The sequence below is a fragment of the Mesoplodon bidens genome (genome assembly GCF_964165515.1).
Source record: "Mesoplodon bidens genome assembly, chromosome: 3".
Lineage (NCBI taxonomy): Eukaryota > Metazoa > Chordata > Mammalia > Artiodactyla > Ziphiidae > Mesoplodon > Mesoplodon bidens.
The window spans coordinates 96563014-96591005 of record NC_138178.1 but is presented as its reverse complement, the minus strand read 5'-3'; the positions used below and the strand labels follow the sequence as shown (position 1 = coordinate 96591005).

The following is a 27992-nucleotide window of genomic DNA, read 5'->3' as shown; positions in this document are numbered from 1 at the left end:
TTCTGCAAAAGCAGATGGTCTGTCTACAGAAAGAGGAAAGCAGCACCCTCTCACCTAGCAATCTTTTAAAACTGGTTATACCTTACAACCCGAGCCCTAAAGGCTCTTTTCAAGGTGGATCATTTCTAAAGAACCTAGTACCTTATTTTAATTTCTATTTGCATCTTTTCCCTAACTGCATAGCTACTAAGGGAAGGTTACAGAGTGCGTGAGTGTGTGTGTGTATGTGGGCATGTGTGTACACTTACTGCTACACTGAGATCATATCAGAGCATGAAATAAAGGTTGGTTTTTGCCTAACATGACTAGTTTTGCTGTTATTCAGGAAGCTCAGTTACTTGAATTGATTATTTTTCCTCCCACACTTGGTCAGCATTAGTATCTTAACTCTCAATTTCCTTCCCTGTCAACATTCTTCCCGACTGCTTTAAAAGCCAAGGAACCATACAGATGGCCATCTATGATTACAAGAGAGCAGTGACTCTAGGGCTTCCCCAATCTGTCACAGGGATGCTGGATCATCCACTTGCAAAAAAATTCAGACCCCAAAATGTACAAGAAGTCAGCAAGGATGGGGCTGAACGCTGGCAAGGCTTTGGCTTCAGCTGCTTGCTCAGAGTTTGGTCACAGTGGGTCAATATCATTATTTCATCTTTCGCCTCTCATGTGCACCAGCTGGCACATGTGTCCCTGATCCATGCTAGTGATTTAGGTAAAATGAGGATGCTGTAGCCAGTCTGAATAGGTATAGAACAGGCTGTGTAGTAGGAAGCACTTCAATACTTTCCCCACTTGGTGTGTTTTCCCCCTTTACCTCTCACATTTCCACACACCTGGTCATCTGTGGAAACCATAGGAAAGATCTTCTTGTGTTAAGGTGTTGGAGACTTCAGTATTCCTCTGGTCATATTTGTATAATAATTGTCACTCTGAGAGGAGATTACATAATGAAAAAAAATTCGCAATTGGTAAATGTGGGGGCTTTAGTGGGTGATTTATTTTTCTTTTTCTAGTGAGGTGGTCTTAATTTAATGGAGAGTTTCAGGAGAAAAAAATCAAAGGTTTTCTATCCTAGGGTGCATATGTTCAGGCTTACCCAGAAGTAAATGAATATATTAAACCTGACTTTTCAAGACCTCCTGGTTAGCTTAAAAATAAGACAAGACAAAAAATAAACCAAACGACTTCCCCCCAAATAGATCCCAAGGCTTTATCTCATACCTATTGCATCAAAATATCCAAGGATGGACACAGAATTTGTATTTTTAAAAATCTCTCCAATGATATGATGGTCAGTCAAGTTTGATTAGACTGCTTTAGACCACTTAGTTTATTCCTTGCCCTGGGGTAGGTCAATAAGCTACTAAATGACCTCATGAAGACATTTCCAATTTCAGAAATCAGTGGTGAGGTCTTTCAGTCATTTTCAGGGATAGACACAAGGGAAGTACTTAACAAATAGGTGAGTTGGTGCCAATGTTACAGACTCCTGGGTGGGGACTCATGAAGCACAATCAGAAGCACATCAGAAATCAATGTGGGGTGAGCCAGAGGACCATGATCAAAGGTAACCGATCTGGGCCACAGGGAGTTTCCCATTGTACAGAGGGGAGTAAAGCTATTCTGAGGGGATATTTTATCCCTGAAGCTGGAGACCAGGGTCCTTCACACTCTCCAACATAAAGATGTCAGTTCTCCTGGGGCCTTCACAGGCTCTGCTGATTAAGGGTCTTTGCCTGTGGTGTCTGGGCAGTCTTCTCTCTCACCTCTTCCCTGGAACCCTGGGAAGTGTCCACTGAGGTCTATGACTTTCCAGGCATTAATGAAGGGGCACCGAAAGCTCAATCCCAGGGATGACCCTGCTGTACTTTGTCTGGCCAGGGGCATTTTATCCAGGACATGAAAACATCTCATTTTCCCTTTCCCACCATCCAACTCTTGGGCCTTTTACCACTCACAATATTTCTGCCAGAGAGAGGAACCATAAGGGGATTGAACATTAGTCATTTTATAATATTTCAGCAACTCTGGTAAAACAATTGGAACAGACTCACAAGTATGATTAAAATGAAATGTGTGGGTTCTTGGTAAATTTCAATGAACCCCTCTTCTACACTGGCATGGTCTCATGAATTAACTTTCAAGTAGACTGCCATTTCACCTCTGTAGTTTGTGGGGTGTTACAAAGAGTATTTCACTAGCAGCAGGTCAACTGATTAAATAAGGATGTTCTTGGCAGGGTTTTATTTATCTCCCCACCCCTGCCCAGTGATCATCAGAAGGGGGCTCTGGTTTCTGAGTCACTAGACATTTGTCCCTCAGATCTTGGCCCTCACATATTTGACCACACACAATCACAGAGGAACCCAAAGGATTAAACCAGAGATGAAACAAAAGTTAGTCATCTTCACTTGCTATCTGGTAGGCCTTGAAAATCTTGGCTTTACCTTCTAGCAAGCTCTACCACATGGGAATAGATTGTGAAAAGATGTCCTCTCACTGAAAGTTCCTACAGAAGAAATTTCTACCAGTTTTCTGCTAGCCAGTTTTGGTGTTTGTTTTTTGAAAAAAATTTTTCTATCTTACTGAGGTACAGTGGAAAGCACAAATTTTAACATATAGTTTGATGTCTTCTGACAAATACATACATCCTTATAACCCAAACCCTCTCAAGATTTAGCATATTTCTATGACCCAGTAAGTTCCCTTATCTTCCCAGTCAGTTCCTCCAACTCAGCCCGCCATAAAGCCATTTTTCTTATTTTTTTAAAATCATAAATTAGTTTTACCTATTTTAGAACTTCATATATTGGAATCATACAGTGTGTATTTTTGTGTGTAATACTTCTTTCATGAAGCAAAACATTTTTGAGATTAACCAATGTTGACTACATCAGCAGTGCATTCCTTTTTATTGATGAATAGGTATTCCATTGTATACATAGCGTATTGTTTATTCTTTCTGATGTTGAGTGATATCTGGGTTGTTTCCAGTTTTGGATTTGTATGGCAAAAGCCACTATGGACATTCTTGTATAAGTCATATCATGGGCATGTTTTCCTTCCTCTTGTATAAGTGCCTAGGAGTACAATTGATGGGTCATAGGGTAGGTGTATAAGAAACTGCTAAACAGTTTTCCAAAGTGATTATATCATTTTACAATCCCATTCATAATGTTTAAGAGTTCGAGATGCTCCACATTCTCACCAACAGCTGGTGCTGTCAGTCTTCTGATTTTATTGTTTCCATTTATCTGTTGAGTTACTCTTCTGTTTACCTTACTCTGAGTCCTTCAACATATTTATAATAGCTGTTTTAAATTCCCTAGTTACTAATTCCAACATCTGTGTCAACTCTGAGTCTATTTCTCTTAATTCTTTTTCCTTCTGGTTATGGGTCACATTTTCCTGCTTTTTAAAATGTCTTGTAATTTTATATTACACGCTGGGCATTATGGATACAATGTTTAGAATTTGGATCATGTTAATTTATAGACACATTTAATTTACTGGAGCTTTAAACTCATCCTGTCAAGGCCTGGATTTAGGCTTTGTTAGGGTGGCTCAAGAGTAGCTCTTATTCTAGGGCCCTAGTACTCCTATTCCTGTGCTGTGGTCTTTTTCATGTCTCAGCTGAATGCCTCAGGTGTTATATCTTTCCATTCTGGCTGGTTCCAAACTGCAATATTTCCCAGACTATAAGACTTCCTCTGACTCACAGACCCCCAGTAACAATTTGGTGGCATGGAGTCTTACCATATTTGTACACAGTTTAGCACTTGGCCAAAGACAAGAGATCTCTTCTTTCCAACACCCTACTCCACAAATTCCAGCCATCCCAGAAGCCCTGAACACAAACTCTGTTTCCTCTGCCAGGCAAGATGCTGCTCTCTGAGTTCTAGTCCTCTTTACAACAATTTGTATAGTGCCAGGAGAAAACCAAGATAAGTTTTGAGGTTACCTTATATCTTTTCATTTTATCCATAATCACAAGTCTGTCCTGTTTTCTAATACCTAAAAATAGTTGCTTCAGACTTCCCTGGTGGTCCACTGGGTAAGACTCTGCACTCCCAATGCAGGGGGTCCAGGTTCGATCCCTGGTGGGGGGATGAGATCCCACATGCATGCTGCAACTAAGAAGTCCACATGCCACAACTAAGAGTCCACGTGCCGCAACTAAGAAATCCACAAGCTGCAACTAAGAAGTCCGCATGCTCCAACTAAAGATCCCACAGGCCGCAACTAAGCCTGGCTCAACCAAAATAAATAAATAAATAGATGTTTAAAAATGCATGTTAAAAAAAATAATTGCTTCACATGTTATGTCCAGTTTTATAGTTGTTTACAGCAGAAAAATAATTCCAATACCCAATAATCTATCATGGCCAGAACTGGGAGTTCGTGTTTTGATATTTAATATGTGTATAAATGGGAAGTCCATTTACTCTGTATCTGTCCTCTGGGAGGACATATACACACTAACTCTTCTATGCACAACATTATCAAGACGTACATACGCTTAACACTGTTAAGACTAAGAAGAAAGAAAAAACCACTAATTTGTCATCTTTTCAGGTGCTGCCATCTTATATCCTCATAGATTTTATTTCTATATCATTCCTTAACTGTTTACCTCCTCTGTACTCTTTCTAGCCTTCTTTTCCTGTCTTAAAACCCAGAGACTAAACCTAAATTTAGTAATGCCCTGCACTCTAGTGCTCGGTCTGATCTTGGTGTAAGACAGACGTTGTTTTTTTTTTTTTTTTTCTTTCATCACACCACCACCACCTCCCACCCCTGCTTTCCCTGCCCTGGTGTCCATACGTTTGTTCTCTACATCTGTGTCTCTATTTCTGCCTTGCAAACCAGTTCATCTGTACCATTTTTCTAGACCCCACATATATGCGTTAATATATGATATTTGTTTTTCTCTTTCTGACTTACTTCACTCTGTATGACAGTCTCTAGGTCCATCCACGTCTCTACAAATGATCCAGTTTCATTCCTTGTTATGGTTGAGTAATATTCCATTGTATAAATGTACCCTATCTTCTTTATCCATACGTCTGTTGATGGGCATTTACACTGCTTCCATGACCTGGCTATTGTAAATAGTGCTGCAATGAACATTGGGGTGCATGTATCTTTTTGAATTATGGTTTTCTCTGGGTATATGCCCAGTAGTGGGATTGCTGGGTCATATGGTAATTCTATTTTTAGTTTTTTTAAAGAACCTCCATACTGTTCTCCATAGTGGCTGTATCAATTTACATTCCTACCAACAGTGCAAGAGGGTCCCCTTTTCTCCACACCCTCTCCAGCATTTGTTGTTTGTAGATTTTCTGATGATGCCCATTCTAACTGGTGTGAGGTGATACCTCATTGTAGTTTTCATTTGCATTTCTCTAATAATGATGTTGAGCAGCTTTTCATGTGCCTCTTGGCCATCTGTATGTCTTCTCTGGGACATTGTTGTTTTAATGTGCCCAGAACATCAGCATTCCTTTGGGAAAAATTTCTCCCCCAAATTCAGTCATGTGGGTCTAGAGAGAAATGGTCCATTCTTAAATTACTCCACCCCTGTGGCCATAGTTGATTGGTTCAAGCAGTAGCCATCTACTCCAATTTGAACCAACCAAAGTTCTTCCCTGGCAGTGTTTTCACTGAACTTGAGGAAAAAATTATTAAATCTCTAATGGTTAGAGATACAGGATTTGCAGTTGTTAGCACCATATTCCCTGTCCAGGGAGGAAACAAATCTTCAGTGAAAGAAAATGATTAGCTGACAAGCAGAGAAGCAAGTCAGAGAAAGAAGAAAGAGACAGAGACAGAAATACATGCTGGTATCTCCTGATGGTGTTCTAGTCCCTAATTTCAGATGTTTCCAAGGCCTACAGGTATCTTGTACTCCTTCTGTGCTTCAGTTATATGAAATACCTGTATTTCTTCAATAAATTCTGTAAGATAGTTCATGTTGGATTTCTGTCATTGTCCTAATATTTTGAAAAATGAGGGAATTATGTTTTGGGGTCTTATTCACTAAACTATTAATATAGCTCATATTCATGTAAAATTTAAAATTATAGTACTACGTACTAGGTTCATACCTGCCTGTGTCTATTATGACAACATCCTGTAATTTTTTTGACACAGCCATTTCAACCAGATATCTCCATCTTGTATCTCCAAGATGCAATTATGCACCCTTTGGCAGTTTGCATTATTAATCTGGGAGGATGATACACTAACATTCAAGTCTATAACCTAACCCTAAACCCTAAATCCTAACCCTAACATTCTGATTATCTACTATTTTTGATTTATCTATTTTTGATTATCTACTATAATGGTATTTTGATAAAATTTTACATAAATGATTTCTTTCTACTAAGATTCCACTTCACAACAATATAGAGGATAGGTATTAACTTTCATGTTGATAGAAACTGAGTCTCAGAAATGTTAAGAAACTCGCTAAGGGCAAAAAGTTCTAGCATTAGGACTAGACCTTATAATTCATTCAGGGTATGAGTCCCTTAACCTGGAAAGTCTATTTCTATTAAGGCAATCCCAGATTACTTTTTGAGAAGTCACATGGAACTATAGGCTCATGCTGAATTTAAAATCTACTAATATCCTTTGGTATTTTTTATAAGATGACAATTACCCTAGTTTTTCTCCATCCAGAATATATATAAAGCAATATTATTACATCTCAGTGTGAGACATTTATTCCTATTGAAGTGCTGTCCAAGTTCTTTGCTCTTCCTTATTGATCTTCCTGAACTTTGATTTTCATCTAATGTACTTATTTCCATCAGTATGTCTAACAAAAACATAGACTGTGTTTAAGTCTGATGAAAATGTCCAGAGCCACTTATAAGTGTTTACACCTGCAGAATGACATCCATCCATACCCATGTCTGTATGTATATACTTTGAGTACGATTATTAACAAGCTCTGAATCTATTTGGATCTATATGTAGCCTATATTTGCCCATCCAACATTTACTGAGCATTTACTTTGTAGCAGAGCCATCAGTACCCCACCCACATACTCTCAGGCCCTCCCATTATAGTGTATGCCCACCCAACTTCAACTTGCCTGAGGGCTTCCTTTGGAGGTCCTTCCCATCCCCACCTGTGCGCACAGCAGCCCAGACATGCTGGAGAAAACATGCTGGAGAATTAACACCTAGAAGCAGCCCTTAACCAATGACTGGAGGTACTTGCCATATAAATACCCCAGCTCCTTTGCCTTCGGTAGGATAGTTCTGAAGTCTTCTACCTTGATTCTAGAGTAGTAACCCACTTGACAATGCACCCTTTATAAGCCGTCTTCCCAGTTTTTTCCTAGGACCATTTTCCAAAGTAAGCTATTTGTATTCAAATCCTTGTCTCAGGATCTGCTTCTGAGGAAACCTACCTAAAACAAACATTTAATTTTCACCCAAACTAAAATGACCTTTAAAACCTTTCACCATTATTATCTGTTTTGCAGATGAGAAAACTGCAGTAAAATAACTTGCCTAAGGCCAACATTTGGTAAATGGCAGAGTCAGGAGTGAATTCCAAAGACTACCATGCTGTGTGGCCTCCCATGGCCTCCTCTGTAATCTGCTCACTGCCTTCTTGGGATCAGGCTCTACCACGACCATGGCATTTCCCTAACCAAAACTGTGCGTGCGTGCGTGCGTGCGTGCGTGCGTGTGTGTGTGTGTGTGTGTGTGTGTGTGTGTGTGAGGTGGGGTGGGGAGGACAGCATTACATTCTCTCAGTCACTTAACTCCAAGTCCTGCCTCTGATAGTAGGGTTGAAGATTAAAGTCTGCAGTTTTTTTTGTTTTGTTTTGTTCTTTCTGGATACCGGGAATTCAACATCTCAGTGCTGAAGCAGGGAGTGGGCTGAATGTGATGTGGGATGTCAAGTACAGGACACGAATCAGGTATTTCAGTGCTGTGCAACCAAAGCACCCTATGTTTATTCTTGACTTTCCTCTTCCCTCTTTAAGACAGACATAGCACTCTATTTCATCACCCAAAAAAATTAGACTAGATTCCTTTGAATTTTCTGGAATTCTTAATCATCTATTTTTCTTAGGTTTGAGAATACTTTTCTTTTTAAGATCTCAATATGGAAAATTATAAGCATATACCATAGTAGGCAAAAACAATGTAAGGGACCTCTATGGACATATCTGGCTTCAACAAAGATCAGAACATGGCCAGTTCATCTATACTCCACTCACTTTTCCCTCCCATATTATTTAAAAGCAAATCCCAAACATGATATTTCATCAGTAACTATTTCAGTATGTATTTTAAAAAATAAGAACTCCTAAGGAAAAAAAACCCCAATGCATCATTAACACACCTCAAATAAAATCGATAGTAATTCCTTAATATCATTAAATATCCATTCAGCATACAAATTTCCAAGTACATATAATTATATAATAATTATGAATATGTGTGTGTGTACATTTAGAATAAAGGTTCACATGTTATGACTGGTTGAAATGTCCCTTATATCCCTTTTAGTCCAGAGAATCCTCTTCTATATTTCTTGCAATTTTCGGGGCATACTTTCTCAGTTAACTGAAGCTAAGTCCATCTCGGGCAGATGCTGGTGGTTGCTGACCAGGTAACAGGACTCTAAGCCACTGAGGGCAGAGATGGTGGGGGAACCACAGGCACAGTAACTGTGGGGAATAGGTCCTTCCGGGTTTATTTAAAGCAGTGCCAAACATTCAGGTGAACCCCAGTCACCACGCACTCAGCTCATCCTTGGCAATAACGGAAGACAAAGTCCAGCAGCCAGGAGTGTGGCAACTACAGCTGTCTTCTGGAAAGCAACACATCAGAAGCCTGAGTGACTCACTGTGTGTCTTGAACTACCTGGGAGTGGAGGGAAATGGTGAACCCACCAAAGGAGGTTTGGGTGGAGTAAATCTGGAACCCAGGATGCAAGTGAGCTGGGGAGGAAGAAGGGGGGAAGGGAGCATGAAAACATCCCTATGCACCTGTCATTAAATAAGTGAATGCAAAATTAACCAAAAGGATTAACTGCTCACCAGACTTAAGGATGCTCTGTAGGCTGTAACTACATTCTAACAAGATAGACTCATACATCATAATGCTGGGACATTTCTTGGCTTCCTAAATGTCCTGGGAGCCTCCTTTAAATGGGGTTCTTCACAAGATGACAAAAACAAGTCCTGGGGGAACAGCGGTTCACAGACATCAGTGAAGGGAAGCCAGACAAAGCTACCTTTGCTCCCCTACCCCAGAAATTCCCAAGTGACTTCATCCTTGACTGCCTTACTACTCTGGTTATTCCACTCTCTCCTTCACTCTAAAACTGCCAATCTCTGCTTCCCCTTCCCCCTCAAGAACAGCACCTCTGGTCCCTACTCCCTTTGTTCATTTCAATTAATTGCTGGTGTCCCTCTAATCCAAGCTCCATCCTGGCAGCATCTTCTGCCTGAAGATTTTGGTAAGAACCTCAGCAGTCTCCCCAGGGCCCTTGACCACTCTTTGGAAAAAACCAAAGCAGACAACGTGTCCTCCCTCACACCACTGCCCACCATCTCCACAGAAGAATCACAAACGTACCAAATTGTAGCATCTCTGTGCTTCTACTGTGTATCTTTCCCGGTTGCTACTTCTTAAGATTCTCTTAGAAAGTTAACAAAGACACAAGATTTTTCCACTGTTTCTGTTTCCCTTCAGCAAAACCCTGCTGACTTTCCCTATACATAAAAGAAAAAAAAAAAAAAGCTCACCTCTAGACTTTTAAGTTAATGGGAGCATTTTTTGTTTCCTTCATTTATTACAACTATAATCAGTCATGGTTATCATAATTCTCATTTAGCATTGGAAAGAAATGAGTAACTCCCTTTCTTTTCTTGTAATGTCTTTAAGTCCTCATTAGAATCATTTTAGTTGCCAAGCAACCTTCACTTTTGTGCCTCATATGTGAAGAGATTATGCCAGAATTATTTTTTAAAATCAATTTTCGGATGGAAAAGCAACTTTGTGTGCTAGCACACCTCTTTATAAATACTAATACTGATTTTAAGATCATAATTGTTTAAAATGTGAATGATGAAAAGCAAAGAGGTAACTGTAGTCAATCTACCATAAATAAAGTTAATATGATTGCAGTACATAAACATGCATAGAAGAGAATCTAGAAGATATACCCAACTGTGTCAATAGTGCTTATCTTGCTTTTGGTGGTAGAATGGATGAATGCAATTTTCTTCCTTTTGCTAGTCTGTATTTTCTAAGCTTTCTATAGTGAACAGAATTTAAAAAGTTATTAAAATTTTAGCAATTATACTCCAATAAAGATGTTTAAAAAAAGTTATTAAAATTTAAAAAGTCAAACAGGAGAGCTGAGTTACAGTTAGATCTTTGTAAATACAAGTATGAGAAGACGGATGTTAGCTGAACTTATTGTGGTAATCATTTCATAATATATGTCAATCAAACCATTATGCTGTACACCTTAAACTTATACAGTGATGTATGTCAATTATGTCTCAAAAACAAAACTGGAAAAAAAGTAAGTATGTGAGCTGAGTAATAGTCAGGTCTTTGTAAATACAAGAACTTATAAAGTAGTGGGAATTAAATGAGAATATGTAAATAAAAATATTAATATAAATACTGTGTTGTTCATAGTAAATACTCAAAAGGTAACTATTACTAGAAAAAATTTTAAAGTCTACATACGTGGTAAATTTTATGTTATGTACATTTTACCACAATAAAAAAGTCTATGTAAGTACAACATAGATTCAGTCTATATTAATAATTTAGGGAAAACATCGATTTAAATTTGGTTGGTCTTTTAAGTCTTCACCCTAAGGATACTGGCTCTTCTAATAGTCAAAAGTACTTTCTTTAAAAACAGACAAATTGGGCTTCCCTGGTGGCGCAGTGGTTGAGAGTCCCCCTGCCGATGCAGGGGACACGGGTTCGTGCCCCGGTCCGGGAAGATCCCACATGCCGCAGAGCGGCTGGGCCTGTGAGCCATGGCCACTGGGCCTGTGCGTCCGGAGCCTGTGCTCCGCAACAGGAGAGGCCACAGCAGTGAGAGGCCTGCATACAGCAAAAAAAAACCCCAAAAAAACAAAAAAACCAGACAAATTCCCAAAGGACCTACAAGTTCACAGTCAACATCATGATTGAGACCCCATTACGCCTTCTCCCAGACATTTTCAGTCTCAGAAATCATTTCAGGAGTATGACAGTGAGGGGAAATTGAGGCTCTGAGTTACAAAGTGACAGTCCAAGTGCTCTGGGTTTAAGCTAATGACAACCTCAAAAACAAGACTGAAGGCTTCTTTTTTTTGCAGCAAAAACTGTTGACAAAGTTTTACTGATCATCCACAATAGTGGAATATGGAATTATATCATACAATGGATTTAATAAAACTTTAATTAAAATGACAATGGAATAGTCACGAAATCTTTGGAATTGGGATTTTTTTTCAAGTTCAGAGTTAATAAAGGAAAAGATAAAGAAAACATGAAAAATTTAACTACACAAAAATGTAATATTCATTAACGTCCCCAAAACAACATAAAAACTGAAATGAGAGTGAGGAAAAAAATGCCTGTAGCAAATGCCAATCAAAGAGTTAACAGGCTTTTTTTTTTTAACCATAAAAAGCTTTCAAAACCTCTAATAATAAAAACACTAAACAAGTGATAAATAGGCTAAGATATGGACAGCTCACAAAGTTAGAAATATAGTTAGCAAACAAACTTATGAAAACACACTCAACAAAAGCTTGGTTTTATGTATCAATAGTGCCTGTTACCAGATAGAGAGAAATGAAGGCAAACGATTAAACAGATGGAATCAGAAACGAAGAGAAACAGCATATAATGCTAGCATTAATGTATTAATGAAGAACAGAAGTCACAAAACTGAGGTTTAGTTGATCAGAAATAAGGGAAAGTTTAATCATGGAGAATTTTTAGAGGAGGTAAATTAAAAAAACAAAAACACAGAATAACTTCGACTCCAAAATGAGAATCTCTCAGGCTTAAATTTCCACTGTGACATTTTTTTTCTTTTTACTGTTATGTAAGTTTCAGGTGTACAACACTATAATTCAATATTTGTATATACACTACACAGTGATCACCCCCAAAAGTCTACTTACCATCTGTCACCATACAACTGACCCTCTTCACCCCTTTCACCCACCCCCCCAGCCCCCTTTCCCCTCTTGTGACCACAGATCTGTCACTTCAAAAAAATTTCTCAACTTCACTGATATGTGACTCCTTAACTGTAAGATATATGGTTCCTTTTCTTTGAAGAACACATGGAGAGTTGTTTTACAAGATACTTAGATGAAAGTAGCAAAACAACGGCAAATAATACTTTCTCCTAAACAGGCAACACAAAGTAAAATTTCCAGTTTTCAGCTTCCCACCTTTGCCCTTTGCCGTGTAAGCATCCTCCGTAGCTGGGGGAAGGTGCTGGTAAATGCTTAATGATGGCCTCTCCAGGGGTGGGGTCGAGATGAACCCGATTGGTAGTGTTTGCCCATTTCCCTGGAGTAAATACTCCCAACACAGGGAACGTCAAGCTCCTGGCGTGACTTCACGGACCATGGAGCTGGGACACAGCTATCTCCACACCACTATATGTATATGTATGATACGTATGTGCTATACATGTATAGCGTATCACTATATAGCATTTGTACCATACAGACACAATGGCCATCTCAAGAAGATGGATGACAGTAAAATGTGGTAATACACGAGGAAATGATGAGTTTTGAGGGTTTCTTTTTATTTTTAATATAACTGTAAGTTTATATAATTTAATTTTTCTTGATGCCTGTATTTAGCAATTGGCCTGCTAAACTCCTGATGACGTAACAACCGCTCTCAAGACTGCGACAGCACCCAGTCAAGTGTGGTGCCCTGTGCATGTGCGTAGGACGCGCGTAGCTGACCCTGCTTCTTCTCTCGCTCTTTCCCTGCTGTCTTCCTCGTAACCACTCTAGGACAACCCCAACTAGCTGGTAGCCCAAACTACCTGCAGACCAAGGCACCAAGTCTAGCAGCTGTAACAGCTCCAGGAAGAGGCAGGCAGGTCCTACCAACAGGAGGTGGGCCAGGGGTGGGTCTGCACTTCAGATAACCTTCCCCGGTGGTCTCACTGCCAAGCACAGCCAACAACTGAACACACCATTTTTGCTTTCACGTTATTTCCTAATGTGTTTCCATCACGGACTTAACAACCTTCATGTCAATACAGGGCCTTAAAAAGTCTGCTGCAAAAGCAGCACTTTTGAAGAAGTGCTCAGAGGAGCACTTCTCCAGTTCCCTCAGCTAAGCCACTACTTCTGGGTCTCTGACCCATGGGGAACTGGCATACACTAGGGAGCCAGGCCCCCAGCACCGCAGTAAACGGGTCTGAGTGTGGCTTAAAGGTGGAAATGCACATTGGGAATGCCGCCTTTGAGTGCAAGGAACCAAATCATAGTAGTAATAGACCACCACTTTCCGTTTATTTCCACGGCCAAAAGACTGACAGGCGGGGAGTTTTCAAGAGAGTTCCTGCATTTGAAAAGGGACAGAAATACAGGAAAATCTGACAGAAGTGGGCCCAGAGTTGCAAACCTTCTCAAAGGCAGGCCTCTCCCTAGTTAGATCTGGACTGATTGCTTTAGAGATGGCCAGGACACTGGCTTCGCCTCGTGACTGTCTAGTTCATATAGTTGAAAACCTATTTGCTCTATCATTTTTCAGAGGATTTGTATTCTTCAAGTTTTCCGTGTTTCCCTAGAAAGCCTGAGAAGATGCTCTGGGATGTCCAAGAAGCAAGTGTGCTGTAGGATGGTATTTCTCAAAATCAGTTTGTGGGGTCACCGCCTTCAAAACCACAACTGAATGAAAAGCTCTGGAGTTGACCCTCAGGAACCTGGAAGTTGAACACACCCCACCATGATGACTGCTCATGCTGAAGCTAGAGAACCTCTGGTAGAGTGGAGAGAACAGGAGTGTCAGAGTTCAGATCTCAGCGGCTCTCCCACTAATGAGTTTGGCCACTTTCCACAGGTTACTAACATTCCTGAGCTTCAATTACCTGTTAATTAAAAGAGCAAAATAATATCCACCTCACAGAGTTGTTGTGAAGATGAATGGGGCCAATTCAGGTAAAGGCCCAGCCTGTCAGGCCTAAGAAAGGAGGAGAAGGGAAATTCCTAGTCACTGTATCTCACACCTGGAGAGGGCAGACATGCCAGTCTATCAAAGATGCAGCAAGGAGGCTCCGTACAATATACAGCATCCCAACTATAGAATATGCATTCACTCCAGAGGGCTAAGAACAGTCATGCCCGGGAGCTGCTCTGATGCCCAGGAGCCTCAGGACGTGGGTGCCCCAAGGACCATCCTATACATACGAAATCTTGCAACCATGACTCCCAGAGATGGGAGATTCCACTGAGGAGGCTGCTGGGACAGCTGTGGTCTTCTTCCCAAAGGGCCTGTCCTCACAATGGCCAGCCTTCCTGACCCTACACTTGGCTTTGTTCCTGGAGTTGCTGGTTCCTGGGTCCAACTGCCCTTCAACATCATGGCCCTTGGCGTCTAGTCTTGTGCTTTTGTTGCATCTGGGCACTTGGCTTTGGTGCACAGACTAAGTTGCAGAGTGGTGAGGAACACTGAATCTTCCCTCTGCCATGGAGGGAACAATAGTCCCAACAAGTGTGTGTTTGCCTTTTTTGGATCTAACTTTAAAAACAAATGTAGGGCTTCCCTGGTGGCAAAGTGGTTGAGAGTCCGCCTGCTGATGCAGGGGACATGGGTTTGTGCCCCGGTCCGGGAGGATCCCCCATGCCGCGGAGCGGCTGGGCCCGTGAGCCATACTTGCTGAGCCTGCGCGTCCGGAGCCTGTGCTCCGCAATGGGAGAGGCCACAGCAGTGAGAGGCCCGCGTACCACAAAAAAAAAAAAAAAAAAAAAAAAAAGATGTAGTGTTTTACCCTTAATAAGCTGAGGTCTATACAATGCATTTAACATCCAACTGCAGGAAAGACATCTATTAGTGGTACGGGAAATATACCTATTAGTCTGGAGGTTTCTCTCGTTTGGGAGATACAATGCACACACTAATTTTAATTAATTCAGAATTTGTTTGAGAGAATTCCAAGCAGATATCTGGTATATAGATGGGGTCCAATAAATGTTTCCTACATTGAATGGAGTTTCATTTCTAATCTGGGCGACACCAGGCCTGCAGACTGTGGGCAAAGAGTGCAGACTTGCCCTGTGGGGCATGCAGGTCTCCCCTGAGTGAAGGGAGCTTGCCCTAGGAGAAGGACCTAAGCATGGCCCAGCTCAGCTTTCAAGAGGCTTCTGGGAGCGTGTTTTCTCTTTAGACTGGGCCGGGGGGCTAGGGGCATGAGGCAAGTTGTTTCAGTTCTCACAGGCTCCACTTATTGTCTCCTCTGTCCATAGAGACACTAATACCTGACTTATTTCAGAGTTGTTTTGAGTTTAAAAGAAAATCAATACATATAGCCCTCCAAGAAAGAAATAAACAACACACCATAAATAAGATACTAGCTAAGCTGTGTTTCCTTTCTCGCTGTCCGGTAAGACAAAGATGTTGAGTTTCTTCCCACACTCGACCTGGAAGCAGGAGGGCTGCTTGTTGAGGGTCCCTTGCTGGGACATGTTTGCAGTTTTCTTTCTGAGGCTGTCAGAAGTTGTCTTGCATTCAGATGGGGGGCAGAATTGGGACATCTGAAGCCTTCCATTCAGCCCTCAAAGCTGGCAGCCCTCTTACAAAGTAAAAACATTATAAAAAGCCCAGATGGGGCTTCCCTGGTGGCACAGTGGTTGAGAATCTGCCTGCTAATGCAGGCGACACGGGTTCGAGCCCTGGTCTCGAAAGATCCCACATGCCGTGGAGCAACTAGGCCCGTGAGCCACAACTACTGAGCCTGCGCGTCTGGAGCCTGTGCTCCGCAACAGAGAGGCCGTGATAGTGAGAGGCCCGCGCACCGCGATGAAGAGTGGCCCCCGCTTGCCACAACTACAGAAAGCCCTCACACAGAAATGAAGACCCAACACAGCCAAAAATAAATAAATAAATAAAAAGCCAAGCATTTGAAGCCCTTAAAAAAAAAAAAAAACAGGAGCCCAGATGATCTCATAGGTCTTTCCTACCTCTAAAGCAGATAGTGTGATTCACATCCATTTGACATAAACGTACCAGGGTTGTGATGATTTGCCTCATTACGCTCAGTGGAAGAGTGGATTAATAAGCAATAATATGGTGACAATGTAAAGCATGACCTCTGATCAAAACAGAAGGTGGGAGTGGGTTGTTTCATGGTGAAAGCAACGCACTATGACTCAAGGCTCTGAATTTCTAATCACAGATCTGTAACCCTGTATGTGACATCGGGAGGCTTGCTAGAGGCCTTAATTTGTACATGCTGGCCACCCATCCATCCCTAACAGCCTTGTAATAAGTCCTTCCTCTGAGAAGAGTGTGGGTGGTAATTAATGGTTAATAATACTAAAGAGAGAGCCATCAGTAAAGACTGCCAAATGCCCAGGATGCCTTAGACAGTACTCAGACTATTAGCTGGAGCTGCTAGAAAAATGCAAATCCCACACTGCTTCTCCCCTTCCAGTTAACCATCTACCCAGGCCAGTGCTATCCAATGGACTTTCTGCAGAGAAGGGAATATTTTCTATTTACTCTGTCCAGCAGCAGGCACCCCTTGTGGCTACTGAGCACTTGAACTATGGCTGGTGAAGCTTAGGAACTAAATTTTACATTTGATTTAATTTTAGTTAATTAAAATGTCTACATAAATAGCCACAGGTGGGTAGTGGCTGCCATACTGGACAGCACAGCTGTAGACAGTTCAAACCTCTTCAAAGCATCTGCACCAAGGTGAGGTTGAGAAAGTACTAAAAAGTAAATGGACTAATTAGTCAGTCTTTGTGTTCAAAAGAGGTTTTATTTCCTCCCCCTTTTTTTTCAAGTTGTTGGAAGGAGTGGCTGAAACCTGAGTCTCAAGGGAGAGATGACACCCTGCCCCACTCCCCCTGATAAAAAAAAAACTTTCCCCACACTTTGGTAGTGGTATTTCCCTCTCTTTCCATGGGTATTCAAATGAGAAGACTTCTAAACTCATGAATAAAAAACTAGGCTAGATTGTTTTACTCTTAAAGCAAAAACTCTTCTATACTAACCAGAGAAAATAACCAGTAAGGTAAGTTTCAACAGAAACATCAGCCTCGCGTTACTATTCTCGGATCACCTCTGAGGAGACCTCCAGAAGCACAAGCAATGTCCTGCCGTGGATGGTTGCCTGTCACAATCCGGCTTTGGCTTCCCGGCCCCCAGCTCTAGCTCCACACCCCTGCCCCACTAGACACGTCCACTGATAACCAGAGTCCAATTCACAGACAAAAGTGTCATCTCCCATTCCCTCCAGACATAGGGTATCTTTTCTTTTTTGCCTCTTTCATGTAAATTCTGTGGCAGGAAACCCTGCAGGACCTCAGGTGCAAAGCCTTGCCTTGTGATGGCTCCTTGCTGCCTTCCGGCAGCATTCCCACGCCCTGCACGAGAGGGGTGTGAACAGACCGTGGCTGCTCTCTCTAGTCTATGCCCTCACCCTTGGCGCGAACTCACTCAGAGTCTACATGGTTTAAAGAATTTATTCTTCCTGCACACCTTACCTTATCATTGCCCCGTCTTTGGTACATTTTTTTCTTTCCCCAAACGGTGCATTCCTCAGGTATTCTAAGCTTGAATAATGGAATAGGGGTTCGGTCACTGTAATTCTCTCATGCAATGCCCAGCTGAGTGTCAGATGCAATTAGGGGCTTAATTAGGGGCTATTGATACTTCATGATAATGGATAAAAGACTATTAGACTTGGGTTTTTTTTTAAAATAGCTTTGGGATTTTAAGGTACTTTTCAGTTCAACATAATCCAGGAAACAGTATCTTTAGCCCTGCTAGGATTCACTGAGGGGAGTGGGTCAGGCTTGGTCATTTTTTATTTTGCAGGACCTCAGAATCGGTCATGTATTTTTCAGGTTGACGTCATGATGATTTGAAGGTTAGGGCAACAGCCTTGAACTGAGCGGGCAGCTGCATGACTGGCAGGGGAGGAAGAAAGATGGCGTGATAAAGATATTGTTGGACCTTGTTTCCTCAACAGTGAAATGGAAAGAGAATAAAAATGCTTATTCATGAAACAGTCACAGTGCCCTGCTAAAGACCAGTAAATAAGACCATCACGACTGTAGTAGGAACTTTGCAGCTTATCAAGTCGGGAAGCAGGTGAAAGTAAAGTGCATGATGCATGGCTCATTACAGCCATGCTTCCACCCATCCCCCCATCTTCTAGCTTATCTCCTTGCATGGATATTTTCCAAAGAGATTATTTTGAAATAGAAAACCATCCATTCTGCTCCCAAATTCATCCCAGCTCAAAGACTAAATAGAAATTTAATTAAAATCTAATGCTAAACTAGTAAAAATACTCCCTCTTTTCCAAGTTAAAAAATCGATAATAAACAATAAAGCAGTGATTCTCAAAGTGAGGTTCTTGGATCAGCTGCAGCAGCAGCACCTGGGAAAATGATAGAAATGTAAATTCTTGGGCCCTACCCCAGACCTGCTAGAGCAGCCAGCCTGCGAGTGGGACCCAGCAATCTGTTTTACAAAAAACCTCCACGTGATTTTGATTTTGCAGGAACATTTGAGAACCGCTGCTTTAAACCAAATGGTGGAATCACCAAAACTATTCTTTTCTTTTTTTCACATCTTTATTGGAGTATCATTGCTTTACAATGGTGTGTTAATTTCTGTTGTATAACAAAGTGAATCAGCTATACATATACATATATCCCCCACCCAAACTATTCAATGTTTTGCTGATTGTACTAAATGAGAATCTCCAAAATGTCATTTTTTTCTGAATTCTACAAATAAGGTTTGACTGAGCACTAAACAGGTCCAGCCAATGAATAAGCCCTAGCTCTGACTTCTAACAGTCCTGCACTTGTGCTACCTGGGATCTGATCAAGCCTCCCCTATACTCCCTGGGAGGCACCGGGGCAGGGCTGGCTGGCGCTTCTGTGCTGAGACACACATGCTCATCTGCTTCCCGGTGGGAGATGGAGGGGTTTCTAAAGGGGCAAGGAGGGGGACCGGTGATATTGAAACTCTAGGAATTTTCCATCATTTCTTTTTTGGAACGGGAACAAACACTTAGTACTTTTCAATCACTACTTCACACATAACAATCAAAAGAAAGACAGTGCCTACAAAATTAAAAAAAAATAGGGCAACTTTGTTGATAATTGCTTGTCAGCTGCACTAAGTTGCTCATCCCTCACTGTGAGTACGGGTGATGACAGAGTGCACGCCTAGATAACTCCCTGCCCATGTGTCTGTCTGCTCATTTTATAGATCCTCAACCCTCAATCACACTGCTCATTTGCCAGTACCTTTCAGGCACAGACATCTGGCTTTGCCTGGTCCTTTTCTATTGCTCCACAACCACCCTCAAGATTGTGAGGGGAATTATTAAGACTTTATTGTCCAAATGATCCAAAGGCTTTCGAATTTCTATTTGATAACAGTGTTTGCTCATGTAACCCAGTCTTTGTGTGACCCAAGAACACAAGGACAGAAAAGCACCAGATGTACCACTGCATTTTATCATATTTTTCATCACAAGAAAAACCTCCATCCTGAGAAAATTGGAAATGCAAACTCTCCTCGGTAACTTTTCTTGCTTTAAATCGCACTTCTCATCACGACCTATTACACCCACATAGTCATGTGCCATAGGCACTGCACAGTCTCCAACATTTCAAAGGCTCAAGAGATATTTTTAAACCCCAAATGCAATCTAGGTTGCTATTCTATAACACACTTTTTAAGGAAGAACAAAGTAAGAGAGCGATTTTTATGCATGTGGGCAGTTCGCCAACTCACCGAAAGATTGAACACAGCTGTCGATGAGATCGTCCAGGCTGGCTCCTTTGGCTAAATGTCCCAGAGACACCATCATTCGGAACTGGGTGATCTGGGCCAGGCTGGGATGCGAGGGCAGGGGGCTGCTGGAGGGCTTCCCCTCTAGTCTTGCTTTAGGGGCTGCTCTGCAGCCATGAGAAGGTTTCCTGGGGAAAGAGAAAAGGCAGGTAGAGTTGAGCAGCCAGGGGACGACCACACTGACAGCTCCGCGCTCTGCAGGCAGATTGAAGAGGAAAGGAGTAGAGATAAAAGAATTAATCCCAGGAGTTGGGCTGATAAGACATACCCCTCCCACTTGGTAAAGGCACCAAACGGACTGGTTAGCTGTTAAAGAGACATCTCTCACACTAATAGCAAGGTGAGACTTCAGGGTTGCAAACAGGGCTCCTCAGCCTGGGGTTAGGATTGCTTTGGCCTGCTTTCTCCAGTTCCTGAAAGGAAAAGGCAGACGCAAGACTATTCTTGGCAGTTTTTAGCTCCTAGCAATAAATTTTTATTTTAGCCCTGAGACCACTGACTTGGGTCTTAAGAATTGTTTAAGTTTGGTCTCATCTTCAGCTAAATTCATTCGTCTTGAGCAACACCAGAGTTACTGCAGAAAGTCAGGTGGCCTCAGAAACATCTTTAAGGATTTTGGGGGAGAAGGCAAAGACCGAGGACCCGTGTGCAGGGGGTGAGGGTTATGGCGGTGGTGTTTAGATTTTAAGCTAGCCCTGTCTTTTTCACAAATCTTGGTTGGTTCTAAGATTCTGTTTTTCATTACTGACAATCATTCTGAGTCATTTTTATCATTAAACATTATTCTATCAAGTCCTTACTGACTATGAGAGCTTTATTCCAGAAGTGAATACAAAAGGACAAGTCTGAATCTGGAAATGGCTTTAGAGCCCAACAGGTCACCTTCCTCCACTTTCACTTAGCTTTATCTTTGGTCATGACCTCAACAGTATAAGTCAAGTTGTTTGCAAAATGATATCAGTAGGTTAATTAAGCATTTTATTTTCCCCTCCATTAAAAAAATAAACATAACATACAGAGACATATCTATCATCTTTGAAGGTTTACTAGTGATAGGTGTTGTTTCTGATAACTCCTTTGAGTATATTCTCCTCTCCTTACTGTGGCTTTGGCTATTTCATGTTTATTACCAAAGAGGAGATGAAGAAAAGAAGTATACCGGAGATCCATAGCTTTAACTAACCACTATATATTTGATAAACATACAATGGCATTAATTAATCAATAAGTACTTATCCTATGAGCAACACATGTGTGATAGGCCAGAGAGGACCAGTGAGATAGCCTGTAAAGGTACTTGGCAAACTGTAAAACATACTCATTATATGTTAGTTGTTGTAGTATGAAGGTGATCTGGAAGTTCCTTAATACAAAAATCTAGTTGGAGAATCAGAACCAGACCAAGAAAAGATAACTCTATAAATCTTAAATAACTGTCCTGTGAGTGCCAAGGGCAAGAAGTGTGATGTTCTCAGAGGGGGGAAAACCAGTTCTAGGTGGAGTGTTGAGGAAAGCTTCTCAACAAGATGTAACCTCACCCAGAAGGGGCTGAAAAAGTACTCAGATCAAAATAAAATGCTGGGGCACACATGGATTTTGGGAAACCACCCTGTTAAAAAGACAGTGGGACCACTTAGTACAAAGCCAGACTCGTGAAGGGTACGCCCTGACCTTCGAGTTCCCTCTCAAAGTAGCTCCAGAATGCTGGTCTGGCATTGGCTGCTGCCAGCTGTTCCAACCTAGGATGGGCTCAGTGAAATCCAATCAGAAACTGGCTCTTCGGAATCTGCGAAGCCAAGGCAGTGATTTCTGAAAGATCAGGTTGGTGTTACAGAACTTGATCAAGTTTCTGGCCATTACTGATTTTTACCCAGGCCCCGTGATAGCCCCAAGACAGATCAGCATCTGAAAATGAAAGAAAATAATGGCCACCCTGAATTGAGTACCTTTGATATGGCAGGCTCTGGGCTGGGGATTTACATGGTCTTTAAAGTTTACAGCCCAGAGAGATGTTATCTCCATTTCATGATGCGGAAACTGAGTCTAAAAGAGGCTAAATGACATAGACAAGGTTGTAGAACTCATATGTACTTGATCTGGGATTTGTACTTGGCACCTCTCTGGTTTGGTTTAATAAATATTTACTGTGCCTGGGACTATGCACCTTTCACTACATCAGAATTAGCAAGAGGAACTGAAAGGGTCAATTCAACTTAAGACAAAAGTAAAAACCTCCAAAAGCATAGCTGATAACATAAAGGCTGAATCTTGGGTCCTACTTCTTTTTCAGGTCCCCCAAAGTCCTCAGACCCCAGAGCTGGATGGCCCCTCCATGGTCATTCTCCAAGCCCTTCACCCATTCATATGGAGGTCTGGGCTCGGAAGGGCAATGTGACTGGGCACCAGTGCAGAGCCAGGTAGAAGCCAAGCCTCCTGTGTCCATGCCATGCTCCCTTCCCTCCGCAGAAGCAGTGATGACTCTCTAAACCTGGCACTGGTTGTCCAGTGTTGGGATAAGTCAGCTTTTGGCCTCAGCTGCTGCCTCTTCACCATTAAGACCTCTACCCAAGGCAGACTTGGGAAAGATGAAAACAAAGTCCTTCTTTTTAGAAGCCTCTTTTTCTCTTAGGCCTTCCATATTATTTCTCCTTAGCCCCAAGAGAAGAGGCCACGGCAACTGGAGCCTGTCTCCACACACAGCTCTTCCCGCTGGCGCAGGGATGTGGGTGTTTACCTCTGTCTCTCATCTGGCCAATCCAGGGAAAATTCCATTTTCTCCCTCAGTTGGTAGCATCAACCATTCAGGACTCCAAAAACTGCCCTGGCTGTAATTCTGGCAATGTTTCCTAGTGTCACCTGTAGGGGAAACCACTTTGGTGCAGGAGGTGATTCTCAGAGGTAGATGCTTTTACCAGAACTAGGAGGGACTGGTAAAATACAAGCAGAAAGAATGAACTTGAAGGGAGTATTTAAGGGACGGGGAAGGGAGGGTGAGATGTAGTCATGGGGAGGCCGCTGAGACTCAGAGGGCTTGGGCAGGAGAAACCAGGGAGAAGAGAAACTGCTAAAACCGAAATGGCATCCTGAGAGGTCAGGAAGATGGGGGTTATGTACACCATAAACTAGGAAACTGGGCAATTTTGCTGTGGAAGTCTCTTGACTGGCTGCTATATGACAAACCTTCAAAGCGTTCTCTTCTGGTGAAATGGCTATAGATAAGGATTTATAAAATGCTTTATTTTAGACATAGAATGCATTCGCCTCTAAGTCTGCAAAGGCATATGTATTTTTAAAGGAAAGTAGGCAAATGTCTCCTCACCAGCTCCCTCAATTATTAAAGAAAAAAAAAAAAGAAAAAAAAAAGCGCCCTAGAGAAACAACTTGAAAGTGTTTCCTGAGGCTAAAACTGGCTAAGGCTCCATCCAGTTTGCTGAAGGAGACTGTCAAAACTCTGAAGTGGTTCAGGTGCAATCCACTCCAGCCTCAGGTATCTCAGTGGAGGTCATAATTTCGGGTTGAATTTTTCATGAAGTTCAGCCCAGAAGAGTAAGGAATGAAATGGACAAGGAGAAAGAAAGGAAGCTTCCACAACTTTCTTTGCAGTGGAAGATGGCTTTTACTGGCTTCTAGTGAGGATTTCTTCCAGTCCTGTCCTCTCCCCATTCCCATAATACAGACTCATTTGAATGTACTGAAGCTCCTCCTCTCAGTCCCGTGCAAGGCAAAGTGCCGGACCTTCACGGTACAGGAAGGAGTGGGGGAGGGCATAAAGGACCAAGAACTTTTAGATCCATAAGGTCCAGCAGGGCAACGCTTCCTGCCTCGACTGGGCACGGCCAGGAGCAACAGAGTCTGCGTGGATGGAGGTGGGAAGAGCACAGCTTTCCCGGCCCTATGCTGAGCCCAGGCCCAGGCAGTTGTCCAGTTCTGGCCCTTTGGGGGACAAACTCAAAATTGCCCGGCTCCTCCAGGCCTCCTTCTCCTGCCAATAGCTTTTTCACTCACGGTCACTTTTCCTTCATCTTCTGTCACCCCCAAGACCCTCCTAAAACATGTCTCTAGGATCACGGTGGGTGGAGGGGAGTGCAGGTTTCCACCCAGGTGGTTATGTGGCTCACTGACCCCTGTGCACTCCTGGAAAAGGCAATTGGCCTTCTGGGTCCGGCCCGACGTCCGCAGGGCCAGACGGGCCGCCAGGTGGCGCTGTCGGAGCTGCGGCAGGTGCAGGGGGCGCGGAAAGTCCGCGAGTGGGAGTTCCAGGGGCCCGGAGCCGGGGGACCAGGTCGCTAAGCGCGATTCCTGGGCTCGCCGGGCCAACTCTGGCCGCGCGTCCGCACAACCCGGCTCCCTCCCCAGTCCATCGGGCGAGACGCGCAGGGCGCTCCAGGCTCGTCCGTCCCTCGCGCCCGTCTCCCGAGACTTCGGCCGAGACCCCGACCGGCCGCCGCCGCCCGCACCCCGGGCCCTCAACTTCCCAGAGGAGGCGGCGCCGTGCCGCCACCGCCCCCCCCCAAACACTTCCCGTCCCGGCGAGGTCCTGGGGCCGCGCGCGCTGTGGCCCCCGCCCCAAGAAAGGAAACGGGCGCCCCTACTCACCGCGGAGCTTCTCTCGCTTTGCCCAGGGTGCCCATGGTCGCGGCCGCGCTCCAGGAGCCGCCTCACCCAGCACGGCAGGACAGGCTCGGCGGGGTGCGGCGCATCGCCACCACCGCCTGCGGGGCCCCTCCGCCCCGGCCTCCTCGCCCAGGACGCCCGACCGCGGCGAACCCGCAGGCACAAACTTTGTGTGAGCGCGCCCCCTCGCTCTCCTCCTTGCGCGCGCGCACACACACACACACGCCCGCTCCAACCACCTGACAAGCGCTGATGTTATCGCCGAGGAAATGTGTGGCGCTGTTCAGCTCTTCCCCGAAAACTGCCCCCATTACTCGGTAGTCCCCGGAGGCCTGCGCCTCCCTCCAATCTCGCCTTTTACCCCTGGCGGCTACTTCTCCCGGGCCGAGGCTGAAGTCGGAAGCGGAGCTGGAAGGGCGGGGAGGCTCCAGGTGCCCTAGATATCACCAAACCAGCGCCAGGAGAGGGGTTGGGAGCCGGGGGAAACCGACTTCACCTGGTGGCTCTCGGGGCAACGCCCCCTCCCCCGCCCACACCTTCCCGAATTTCAGTCCAGTTTCCCGAAGACCCCTCGTCCCCTCGCAGGCCTCTCTGGTATATATCAGAGCGCAGAGTCGGGGGTGGGGTAAAGAACGAATACACGGTTGTGGGTCCGCCTTAGCCTGTGCCTTTGGGTGTCTTCTTGGTAGCAATTAACAAGACTGGTCCGGAGATACGTGCTCGGCACCCTGCGGGAGGCAGCGAGTGTGCAGGTGCGCTGCAGGTCAGGCGGGACACAGCTGCCTGGCGTCTGTGGATATGGGAGAGAGGGGGTCTGGGCTGGGGAGGGCTTTCTGACGGCAGATCTGGTCAGAAATGGCTGCCTACCCCTGCTTGCCGAAAAGATAGTGATGACAGCAATAGCTAATGTTGGCTGAGTGCCTTGTGCTAAGTGCTTTCTGTACATTCCTCATGTACGCCATCTCCCCCAAATACCAAGAGGTCACTGTTTTAAAGATGAAAAAAATGAAGGGTTAGAGAATAATACGCTTCCCATTCACACAACTAGTACACAGCAGAGAGAACCACGACCTGGGCTGAGATCTGGCTGACTCCCTGTAATCGCTGTGGGATCGTCCTAATAACATACCCATTATCAGTGTCACATGCCCTAACTCTAGTCACATTAATAAGTCCCTTCCCAGCCATAGTGTTCTGGACCTTAAAGCCTCATACGTATATGCCACCTTATCCTAAACACAACAAACAAACAAACACTTCAAGATAGCTTACAAAGGTGTGTAACTCACAAAAAGAAGTGTATGAAATGAAAAGTGAAAATTAAAGTACATAAAATGGAGCCAGAAATGAATTTTTTTTGATGCATCCCATAGAGTCCAAAACACTTGCTACAAGTGGGACCAAAGATTTGTCTCCTGGATTTCTAGCAGTCATGTTCCAAAGGGAAGCCTTGTCTAAAATTCAATTTCTGTCACACGCAAGACAAAAAAAAAATTGCTCAAGAGAAGATCAACTCTTTTGATCCTGAGAGCAGTAAGAAATTTCTCCAGAGAATGCTCACGAACATTGTGTAATAGAACAAAGTCCTCAGTCACAGCCATACACGTAGAAGGAACATTTGGATATTTAATAAATATTAAATTATGACACTCTTCCAGAATTACACTGTAATGCATATGTATACATGCCAAATAGATAAACACGTACCTTTATATAAATGCATAAATATATGTAAATGTGTTTAGATAGATAGGCTACTGGGTGTATACACACAATACTGAACACAGTTGCAGGCAGCTGTATGCAGCTATACACCTGCAGTTCATTATGTAATAAGTATAGAAATGATTAGCTATTAGTTCATTCGAGAAACAAGTCTTGTGAGTCTTGCTGAGTTTTCTAAAGAAAGAGGCCTGCTTCTACCTAGGAAGCGTCTTCTGCTCGGGCTTCCTGAGAGCTCTGCATTCCACTTGCACCTGATTGGGTTTCTGGGCCCAGCTGAACGCTTTGAAGAGGCTTTCTGGCTGTTCCTACTTGAGCAATTTGTCTTTTCCAAACACCTAAAAAATTAGAAGTTACCTCCATCTCTTTCTTCATCTTCTGCCATGTGGTTAGTCTCCATGGTGCTGAGACACCTCTGACCTCAGGAACAAAGTGCTCCTTCTTTTCTCTTGTTCTCTTATCCTCTTTTCTGCTTCTCCAAACTCTTGGATAGGCAGTAGTCAATGTCTCTGTAACAGTTGAGAAAGGTTGGGGACCACTGTTGTCTTCTGCTCACCCTTTGGGTAAGGTCATTCCTTGGGACCCTTTCTCTGTTATTCTTTCTTCTTTCAACCAGGGGCTCTTAACTGATATCCCCAGACCTTTTACTTGGCTTTTTGTTGAGTATCTGTGAAGCCTCTGAAGCTAAAAACACCTGTTTTCATCAGATTTTCTAAATGATCCACTACTCAAATCCGGTGGGTTTTTTTCAAATTAGGTGTTTTTTAATTTCTTCCATGACTTCAACAGGACCCAAATGACTCCCATGTCTGAATATCTAACCTTGATATCTAACATCCCAAACCATATTTCCAACTGGTCGCCTCCCCGAATTGTCCCCCAGGGCTTCCTCTCCATCTCCACAGCCACATGTCTTGGCCCCAGTTATCTCTGAACCTGAACATGTGTCATAGCCTCATAATGGCCCCCCTAGTTATAGAACCTCCTCTTCTCTGATCCTTTTTTCATGTTGTTTTCAGAATTACCTGATCATGTCATTTCTTTGCTTCCAAACTGCCAAGGAATTCTCCAGTTGCCTACAGAATAAACTACAAACTTCTTAACGTTGCTCACCTTCACAACTAACCTTACCTGTCCAGCCTGGCCTCCAGCCATGCCCTCCCAGGCACCTGACCTCTTAGGTTGTGACTTGGTCACTGCTGGTAATTGCTGTGTCCTGTGCCCTCACAAGCCTCAGTGCTCTTGCTTGTGTATTTCCTTCCACCTGCCATCTCTTTTCACCTAGATCACAAAGGCACAGTTATACCAAACGCATAGCAGACTGGCAAGTCGCCCCAGAGGGCACACGCAGGGCTGCCTTCCAGGGGCAGGGGGTACAAACCCATCTTGCAGAATCTGCCTGATGATTAGTTATGCTTGGAGTACCTACTGGCCACCACAGCTTCCACTCTGTGGTCTAACATTTTTTCATCCATTTGAGATACATTCACTGGGTGCCTACTTAGTGTCAGATGTTGTCCTTGGCATTAAGAATCTGACAGAGAACCTGACAGACAAGAGCCTCGTTCACATGAGCT

At 43.4% G+C, this 27992-nt stretch overlaps 1 protein-coding gene across 2 annotated transcripts in view; it reads right to left on the bottom strand.

Moving 5' to 3' along the window:
* The window catches only part of RASGRP1 (RAS guanyl releasing protein 1), a 78830-nt gene extending 54030 nt beyond the window's left edge, over positions 1–24800 (bottom strand). For both annotated transcript variants that reach the window (XM_081226855.1, XM_081226856.1), the window contains exons 1-2: positions 24676–24800; positions 20023–20207 (exon numbers count right to left, since the gene is read on the bottom strand). In XM_081226855.1, the coding sequence (XP_081082981.1) occupies positions 20023–20207; positions 24676–24710 (220 nt within the window). In that variant the 5' untranslated portion in view covers positions 24711–24800. The remainder of the gene's footprint in view (positions 1–20022; positions 20208–24675) is intronic.
* Between the last annotated feature and the right edge of the window lie 3192 nt (positions 24801–27992).